The sequence below is a fragment of the Sinocyclocheilus anshuiensis genome, unplaced genomic scaffold (assembly GCF_001515605.1).
Source record: "Sinocyclocheilus anshuiensis isolate Anshui unplaced genomic scaffold, SAMN03320099.WGS_v1.1 scaffold145, whole genome shotgun sequence".
Lineage (NCBI taxonomy): Eukaryota > Metazoa > Chordata > Actinopteri > Cypriniformes > Cyprinidae > Sinocyclocheilus > Sinocyclocheilus anshuiensis.
Genome location: NW_015537973.1, coordinates 2,374,211 through 2,384,725, shown reverse-complemented (window position 1 = coordinate 2,384,725; position 10,515 = coordinate 2,374,211). Strand labels below are relative to the sequence as shown.

Genomic DNA, 10,515 nt, shown 5'->3' with positions numbered 1-10,515 from the left:
TTAAAGAACAAAAACAAAACAAAAAAATCACTCTGCTCAAATCTGCTCTTGACTAAATAACTTTTTCATATTTAATATGGATTAATATATAAATATAATCTATATCTATGACTTTATACATCATAGTATTTTGTTCCTGAATATTAGCAGCTACTGTTAGTTTTAGGCTAGTCTACCTGAAAAAGTTAAAACACAGTTTGTTTCATTTGTATCCTTGTGCTATTGCTAGTAACTTGTTAATTTATACTGACCGTTTAATTGTCTTTATGTAACATTATTTATTAAAATGCAAGGTTACTTGAGTCAGAAACAATGAAACCATTCACTTTTTCTCGAAGTGTTTGTGATGCGGCTTCATGTGCGCGCGCTTTGGATGTGACCGTGAGCGCCCAGAAAAGTAGTTTGGAGTGCGCAAGTACAGAATGGTTTAAAAAGACGTGCAAATGATAACGCGGTACAGCTGAACCACTCACGCTGTTTTCAAATGATTGACTTTATCTGATATTCTTTGTGAATTTTTTTAACTCATCTAACCTACATTGTAGGCTATATTAAATAAATGTTTGCGGGAATTTTCCAAACGTGCGAAACCTGCGAAAATGAGTAAAACCAAAATGCGCAATCCCGCACCGAGATTCAGGACGTGATTAAACGAGCCCGATTAAACATATATTCTATTATATAGAGATTTGTCAAATACATTTCCACGACTTTTCCACAGCTTTCTTGGTTTTTCATGACCGTACGAACCCTGTAAATGGCTATTTTTAGTTTTTTTAATCGATTTGATTAAATTTCTGCTCCACTTTGTGTGGAGGTAGTGAGACGGCACAAAGTCCCTGTAAGATATTAGGGTATTCTATAGTCTTTGGACGGGAGAGAGCGCTCAAAACTCTTCAGATTAATTTAGTGGAACATTAATATAATATAGAATCATCCTCTGTAAAGAAGTGAGGCGTGAACATGTGAGAATTTATCATTATCTTTGTAAATGTGCACTCTTTTGGGCTAAAGGCTTAATGGAACCGTTTAAAGTAGCCATGTGATCACAAATTAATCGGCGATTCGGCGCAGCGCATTTAATACGTGTGTCCTTTTTTTATGTGAAAAAAAAAATCATAAATTCCAGTTTATGCTGTTTGATTATGGCTTCGAATGTTGTAGTTGGAAGCTGGAAGTTGTTAGCCCTGGCTGGCCCGTGTGCGCAGTTGAAATGCGGCTAATAATTTCTGACCGGCACATAACTGAACAAATGTAAATGGGTTAACGCGGGGCCCCCTACAAGGCGGGGCCCCTGGGCTGCAGCCCGTTCAAGCCCAATAGTACGTCCGGCCATGGCTGTGGGTTTATTCGGTGAAATTATTAATAGAATTACTATCAGGCGTCTTGTCATCTCCGCGACCTGCTTCCCTTGGGGTTTTTAGACGTAGAAAAGGCGAAAAATACACTGCATTGTCCAGTTTTCTCTCAGAACGATGATCAAAGTTACTTTTGCAATTCTCGATGCAGCATGAATGACATACAATGGTGACATTTTCCACAATCACAACAAAAATCAAAATACTGCCCTGAACTCAAAGGCGGAGAGGCAGCGCGATAGGCTACTCTCAGTATGGCGGCTAAACAAAGCAGTTTCCCAGAACTCAACGCGGCGTGACGTCGGCTTCACATTCTTTATTGTCATTTTGGACTCCTTTCTCTCAGAGCTTTCTCATGTCTCAGTTGTGTCTACTTTTATTTCGCCTAAGGAATGTTAGGAGAACCATCTGAGACACTGTTGAGACTAAAATGAGAAATACATGGGAATCACAACTAAGTCTCATGAGCAGTGTTGGGGGTAACTCATTACAAGTAACGCGAATTACGTAATCAGATTAATTTTTTCGCAATAATTAAATATGTTAAATAACACAAATGTATCTAATCCCATTTTATTAACTGATGTCTTTGCTGCTGACCTTTGATGATCCAGTTCAACCATACTAATAAGCAAAAATGACTTTAGATAAACTAAGCTTCGTGCTTCGTTTTTTTATTGCTGAAGAGTGTTTCTTCTCCTGCGTTCTACTGTACAGACGTGAATTTACTATTTTCTCTTTGAAAGCAAAGCACTTACGACTATGTTTATGAGCTATGACTAAGAGCTTTAATAAATGTCAGTGGCTTGTTATTTATAAAACTGTCATTCAAAACAAAAAAAGATTGCATGTTATTTTTTCTTTAAATGTTTATGGGTTTAGCTACTGAATCAGAAAACTCAAGCACTGTGCCATAATCTAGTGTATAGAGCTTATTTCATATAGAAGAGCTGTTGTGTTTAGGGAACACAAGTTCCAATCCGGACTGCGTATGATCCCATTCATTCTCTTTTGATACTCTCCTGTCAGCAAAATTATCAGATGAGAACAAGATTGACAGTAAGGTGTAATGTTTTAATATGTATAAATGTGGCATGTACTGAGCATAATAATAATAAGGCTGATACATTTTCAAGTTTAACAAAACGGTCCAGAATGACTGTAACTAGTAAAGATCAGTCTGGAAAACCAAAGGATTATTCCCACAGGATATACTCTTAATTTATTTGGATTAAAAAGAAAGATAAACATACAGAGTGAAAGAAAGGATGCCCATTGTAGATGGTCATTCACAGCAAAGTTTGTACATACTCTATTATACCAGTGGTCTAAAACTTTATTAGTCTTAAAAACGGAGAAAAAAATTGGAGAAACATATTTGTTGTTGAAAATCAGAGACACATCTGTAAATGTTTTGAATAATCTAAGTTTTCGTCCCCCCGTATGATCATTTTGGGCACCTTTCATAATAGGTAATACTGGTGTAAAAATATCATCTGTAAACAAAATTGTTTCAAAACATCTGCTACTGTAAAGCATACATGGAAATAATAAAATGAAACAACCTGTTTAGTTTGGAAACAAAAAATTGACAAGATCAAAAAGCAATTTCAACGGATTAAAGCGAATAAAATAATTGTTGTTCTCAGCTTCAATTCTTGCCCGCTCCTCCTGACTCTTAGCTAATTGCCTTTTCTTTTTCTCTTGTTCTTCATGCACAAGATTTTGAATCGTACGCTCTAGAGCCTCCATCTCCTTCTTTCGCTGTTCTTCAGTCTCCTTCATGATCCGTTGTTTCTCCTCCTCAATTGCTCTCTCTGCTTCCTGAAGCATTTCATTAGTGTAGTACTGTCCACCATTAATACTAACCATTTCATCAATTTTGTCTAGCAGCTGCATAACCTGTGCTGGATCCTGTTTGTCATTGTCAATCACAAAGCAGCGCTCCCCACATTTTCTGACAAAATTCTGTAGTTCTGAATTTTCGCTCACAAATGTTTCAATATTCTTCCCTTTAAGTTGATTTCCATGAGTGAACAGTGCCATGGTATAAGGTATTGCATCTTTACCAAATAATCTTTCAATAAATTCTATTGTTTTTTCATTTTCTTCTGTGAATCTTTCCAATTTAATAACAACTAGAAAGGCATGAGGACCTGGAGCAGAATAAGATATACACATCTTAATTTCTTCCATTACCTTTTGTTTACTTTCTTTATATTTTCTTGTGTCAAAAAGACCAGGTGTGTCAATAATTGAGATTTTTCTCCCATTAATAATGTTAGATTTCTTTTTACAGTCTTGGGTAATAGATGAAGCTGAAATATTGGATTCAAAGACTTCCTTTCCCAGGATGGTGTTTCCTGTTGCACTTTTTCCAACCCCTGTCTTTCCGATCAGGACAATCCGGATCTCATCTATCATGTAATGATTTATGAAACAGATAATTATAATAAATAATTTCAATTATTCAATAATTTTAATAATTCAATTATTAAAATAACAATTCTATTAGTTTTGTTTATCCATGCAAAGCACAAACACATCTACAGTTGGAAAAAAACACCAATTTAAGACCAATTTAACTGACATAATTTGACCTGTCTCTGATTCAGCATTGAATGAAGTGTTGGTCTCATTTTTCCTGATCTGCAAACAAGTATATGAATATATAATGTATAATGTACAATAATAAAATTATTGATGCCTTATAGGTGTGATTTTAAAAAACAAAACAATTATCATAATTTTAAGTACTGAAATGTCTTTAAACAAGAAATTATTCATTTATTTTGCTGTTTAAAATGATAAATATATAAACCTTCTTAAAAAAACGGTTCCGGTTATGCAGTCCACTTTCATGGTTTTATCACGTCACAATATATCGCAATGTTGAGCTCTTTTCAAATGGATCATAATATTTAGTTTGAATTAATTTCACAATTAATTGACCATAGTGGTGAATTTAAAATCATTTCACTCATTTGTTTAAGCAAATACGTTGCGTTAAATTCTAAAATTAAAATGTTTATTTCCATACTTAGTTGTTAGGCATCCTGTTAATTATTTTGTGATTGTGTAAATAATCAAGTCACAATTAATCAAAGTGTCTGAGCAAGTTTAAGCGTGCAAGTTTGAGGAGGATTGTACACAAGGCCCTCACATATTCACTGTACACACCTAAAAAATACTGCATTGCAGGAAGAATGCATGTACAAGCTTTTGCTGTCTGATAAAGGATAATGTTCTTTCCAAGCAGCATATTTAGAATATTCCATCAGTGCCTACGGGTTTTTCATATGCAGATGCTGTCAGTGATTTATAGTTTAAGGCGTAGCAACAATGTTACTTTTGTTAAACTAATATAAAAGCTATTCTGAAGGCACAGAGCAAGAGTCAAAACAACAAGCAATGATATTTTCATAGTGATAGTGATAATTACCCGTAAACCAGCTGCAACAACACCACAGAAAAAAGACCAGGAAAGCCAGGACTTGGATGCTTTAAGGGGTTCTTTAAACTGGCTGTGTTTTGCTGTGGTTTGAGATTTTTTTTTTTTTGTTAACCAGATGTTAATATGATGCATTTGCTATTTATTTAACATTAATGATATTTGCAATGCTAAAATTCATGTTAATAGTTGAATCCTACCTTCCATTGCAGATCTGCTGGTCTGAATTTCTCTGTATAGCTTTGTTTTAGTTTTAACTTTCATTTCTCCCCACTGTCCTATATACCTGGTATCTATGAAGGGGAGGAGCCTCAAATGACACTTGCATGCTCAATAACTTTTCTCTTGTTTTTCTGTCACCTGATGCCTCTAAGCATTCAGTCATGTGCATTACAAAACAGCAGAATTCATCATGAATCTGTTATAGCTTTGATTTATTCAAAGTTATTTATGTTCCCTTGAATTACAAATTATTTACATAATAATGTATAAGTAAATGAATCCTTTAGCGGATAATGTACTGCGCTACTGCTGTGTGAGCAAGGTCACACATGCCCTGTATGTGCTTTTTTTTTTTTTTCTTAAGGAATGTTATTTGAGGCTACTGTAAGTGCAAATTCTACATGGAAAGAACAATTTGCATGTCTCATTTTTCTTTCGTTAAATCATATATGGTGCTCTAAGTGGAATATTTGCTCTCCTGAAATTACATTTACATGCATCTGTTGCTGTTTTTTATTATTGTTATGTTATGTTTCTTTGATTGTTTTGTCAAATTTATTTATCAAGTACTTGGTGCTTCTTCACAAATTTCATAACCTGAACTGAGAATTTCTGACAAATACATTAAAAGAAAACACTGGCATCACAGCATAAACTTGATTTATTTAAATCATTTTCGTTGTTTAAAAATAATTTTATTAAGCTATTTAAACTCCCACTGCATTAGTTTGACTGACTGATATAACGTGGATGATTTTAATAGTTTTTACTATTTTCTTTTTTAAATAAAGTTTTTGCACAAATGCCAGTTCTCAAATCTCAAATAGTCTATAAACTACAGTTAGCAAATGATGTAAACATGCAGGGACGAATGATGGAAACATGAAATTTCCCACCAAATCTAGGAAGAAGAACAATCCACACTACAAGTGATAGGGCTGTTTAGATCCCAGATAAAAGAGAAAGAGTTTAAAAGAGGTCTGGTATTTGCATAAGCCATTGGTGGTATATTGAAAAGAATTTGCACATTCCAGCAACACCCCTTTGTGAAATCTACTTTCAGTTTTACTTAGAACAAAACCAACTGGAAAAAAGTATGTTTGTTAGGGATTACATAACTCTACTGCTGTCATTTAACCCTTTGCACCAACCCTTTACAGTTTCATGTGTGCATTAGATTTGTTTAAAATAGACTTATAATTTTGTGATGGAAAGTGTCACTGGCAAAATAACAAAGGTTGATTTTTAACGTGTATGTTATGTGTATGTTAAAACACATATTTAAAGGAATCATATTCATGCTGCACAAACCCAGACTCTGTTGACGCTCTAGGCAGTACTGTAACAATTTATCAAAACTCAGCACTAGATGTGGAAAACCTGTGTTGTGCCAAGGTTTTTATGTAGTAGAGCATTTTATGACAATGACAATGACAATTTATTTATATAGCACGATTAAAAACAACCACCGTTGACCAATGTGCTTTACAATAACTAAAACCACAAACAACAAGAACAAATCAATAAGACAGAAACAACTAAAATTGTAAAAGAGTACCATAAAAGAAAAATGCTTCAACATAATATAAAACAGTAATATACAATAGAAAATGCTTCAAGTATTAAATGCTTTATCAAATAGAAAAGTTTTTAAATTAGATTTAAAAACAGACAAATATGATGCCAGTCTAATAGAGATGGGCAAATCATTCCAAAGTCTGGGGGCTTTTTGAAGCTCAAAGTGAGCAGAACGGGCTGTCCAAAATTGATTGTAGAACCATTGTCATCAACTGGCTTATGATGCTTTTGGGAAACGCAGCCCTGAAGAGTTTTGTAAATAATAGCCTACTGTAAATGCCCGACATGCCAATAAAGCTTTGATTATGCCAGTGGTTCTCAAACCTGTCCTGGAGTACCCCCAGCCCTGCACATTTTGTATGGCCGTTTCTCAATATGCATTCTTGTCTGTACTTGTGTTCTTGTGGACTTGTGAAACGTCATCAGTCGTCACCCAAGTACTGTTCCAGTTCAAAGTTCACATCTAGCCAAGTACAGTTCAAATCCCCGGATGTGTTCTTGCTCCGCCCCTTTTATCAAGGATGCATCCAGAGGTGACTTGTGCGAACTTGAGGCAGCCAGGTATCCCAGAATGCATTTCGCACCAACCAGCAAGCATTAATGGCGGAGGAGAAAACCCGCATAATTTTCAAAATATTACTGTTATTGTGTCAAGAAATGCAGTTCTAAGAGTATTTCAGGCAAGAATGCAGTTGTTTAAAACTCAAATCTGCAGTTTATTAATAAAGATAGCGCCTATTTGAAAATGTGCTTTGCCGTTTTCGGAGACGTGAGCTTCACGTGATCAGCGGGCGCTCAGTGCTCTGATGTCTCAGTAGTGGTTAAACATGAGGTATAATTAATTTGGGGTAAATCTAACAAGCAATCTTTGGTCCCATTAATCTATTTCTTCCAGGTCATATCGTTTTGGCTGAGCACAAAGTTATGTTTCATAAATTATTTATTTATTAATCGTAATACAGCGCTGACTTTGTTGCATACATTTGACTGAATTGTTTGCTTTTGTCTTATTTCCTATTACATAAGTCTCTTATACTTTATAGTTATACTTTTATAATGGCTATTATTGTTCATTAAAACTGACATTTAACAAAAAAAGCAGAGTTGTGCTTGTCATATTTCATTTTATTATACATTCAGTGAAGATAATCAGAGTATATGTGCACATATTACCTAAACTGAACAACTTTGCCTCTGGGAGTAATGCTGTCAATCAAATCGTTCATTAAATATTAAATATTCTCAATTATGTTAAAAACCTATTTTTGCGAACTAGTCCTAGGTTTTTTGCTCAATCTCGATCAAACCACTACAAAACAATTTTCTGGGCACTCTAGATCAATAATTATAAAAAACATTTAGAATTTTGTCCTTTGGTTAGCTATAATGGGGTCATTTAGAAAAGGAGCTTGGCCACATATACCCAAAAGCCTATAAAACCTAAACGAAAACTCAAAATGTTATGAAACTTGGGGAAAACATGTGACAGATGACTCTTAACAAGCATGCAAAGTTTCATAGAGATCGGGCCATAGGTGGCGCTATAACAGTTAAAAAGGCCTCAAAACACACACATTTCTATAGTAAATGATAGTAAACCTCAAATTGCAAAAAAAAACAAGTTCATATATTCACACAAACACTAGATCTTCATATCATATGATAGATCTCCTCATTCTGAATAACTTTGCCTCTAGGACCAATGCTGTCAATCAAACTATTCATTAAATATTTGAGATTATTTTAAAAAACTTCTTTTGTGAACTAGTCGTAGGTTTTAAACTCAAAATCGATACAATCAGTGCAGTACATTTCTCTGGACTTTCTAGATCAAGAATAATCAAAAAAATTTGAAAATTTGCATTTGGACAGTTATAACAGGACCATTTCGTAATACGGTCTTGATCTAGTGTACCCAAATGTCTATAAATCTTAAAATGAAAACTCAAAACATCACAAATCTATGTAAACTCGTGCATTATATTATTCTAAACAATCATGCAAAATTTTATGGAGATTGGACATAAACTGACACTGTAATAGCTAAGAAGGTTAAAAACAGTACGTCTATGCTTGCATTACCTGAAAGTACAAATACAGCCACTAGATGGCAGTATTTATATCATTTTTTTACCTCTGATCCACCGCAATGTCGAACTGTCCTGAGCGCGTTCACAACATCCAATGAGTGATGTATACGCGCGACAGATTGCTTCCGCTCATGCATCTATTATGCATACACACGTCACGCGCGGATGTTGTGAATGTGCTCAAGACAATTGGACATTGCGGTGGATCAGAGGTAAAAAAATGATATAAATACTGTTCAGTTTCTTGCACAGACCGATCGTTTCGTGTCTTAAGACCTCAATGTATCATCACGAGCCGCAGGGTTTAATTTGGTTTTGTCTGTGTGTGTTTTTTTTTGACTCTCAAAGCCTTGAAGCCCATTGACTGCCATTATATGACTGACAGACTGCAACAGTTTGAGTTAAAAATCTTCGTTTGTGTTCTACTGAAGAAACAAAGTTACCTACATCTTGGATGCCCTGGTGGTAAGCAGATAAACATCAAATTTTCATTTTTGGGTGAAATATCCTTTTAAGGGGTTAAATAGCAAAGGCATTTGCACCCATTTGTGCGCCCATGGGCGTGCTGGTCTGAAAACGAGGTGTGTTCAGGCACATTGCTGGCGCGTTGCTATTTTGAGGCAGCTGAAAACCACTGCGCCATTGATCAACTGAAACCTGTTCTAAAGTCAATGGCGCAATATTTTAATTTATTTATTCATTGTTATTTAAAGACTGCATTAGTAATATGCGTCTATAGGCAGGTCCACAACGTACATTTTGCTTATTACACACACAGGGACTCGCAGCACACAAACATTTTTTAATATAAAAATTAAAGGATTAAAATGTAAAAGATTATTATTGTGTACATAAATATAAAAATGCCTACACGTCATAATGGATAGTCATTGCATGTATCAGAATTAGCCTACCTATTTGCTCACGCACGAGCAGATCTATTTCAGAAGCGTTCTGTTTTTCCACTTGCAAATTCCGCCATGGCGCGAGCGCAACTGGCTTTAAAAGGGTTAAGGCTAGAAGGGATACGTATGGTGCTACTGGGCATGCGCACATCAATACAGCGTAATTTTTTTCACACTGTACAACAATAATTACTATTTTTTTCATTATTGTAAGAGGTAGGTTTAGGTTTAGGGTTGGGGTAGGTGTAGGTGTAGACGTTAATAAACCACAATCTAATCGGTAGAAAATTAATTTCATTGTTCATTTCCGGTCGGAGCTGTATCCCTTCTAGCCACAACCCTTTTAAAGGGAATGGGAGATGAGACTCTGATTGGTTTATTGCACGTTATGCCCAAAGCACACCCATGACTTATTAAAGGGGTCATATGACGTTGCTAAAAAAAGAACATTATTTTGTGTATTTGGTGTAATGAAATGTGTTTATGCAGTTTAAGTTTCAAAAAACATATTATTTTCCACATACTGTACATTATTGTTGCTCCTCTATGCCCCCCTTTTAGAAACGCGTTGATTTTTACAAAGCTCATCGTTCTGAAAAGTGAGGTGTGCTCTGATTGGCCAGCTATCCTGTGCATTGTGATTGGCCGAATACCTCAACATAAACATAAAGCCATGCCTGCATTTGTGATCGGAGAAACAACAAACAACAAGTGCATGTCCCGGGTCGCTAAAGACCCGAGGTATGCATTTAAGGGTTAAATATGAAAACATACTTACAGGCTGTGAGTCAGAACAGCCAGCATTTTAGGTTCAGGAAACAGTCCTCCGTAAAAAGCGTTGCACACACACAAATATTTGGGTTGAACTGTTCTGGAACAGTGTTGTAAATACAACTTAATCACTGATTTCT

The 10,515-nt window shown here is 35.2% G+C and overlaps 1 protein-coding gene across 1 annotated transcript; it reads right to left on the bottom strand.

The window, feature by feature from the left end:
* Window positions 1-2,884: 2,884 nt before the first annotated feature.
* On the bottom strand, window positions 2,885-5,625 carry LOC107671427 (GTPase IMAP family member 7-like). Its single transcript, XM_016464350.1, has 4 exons — window positions 5,602-5,625; window positions 5,010-5,066; window positions 3,959-4,007; window positions 2,885-3,775 (listed from the first exon to the last, which is right to left on the bottom strand). Exons 1-4 carry the CDS (start codon window positions 5,623-5,625, stop codon window positions 2,928-2,930), a joined length of 978 nt encoding a protein of 325 aa, XP_016319836.1. The 3' UTR covers window positions 2,885-2,927.
* Between the last annotated feature and the right edge of the window lie 4,890 nt (window positions 5,626-10,515).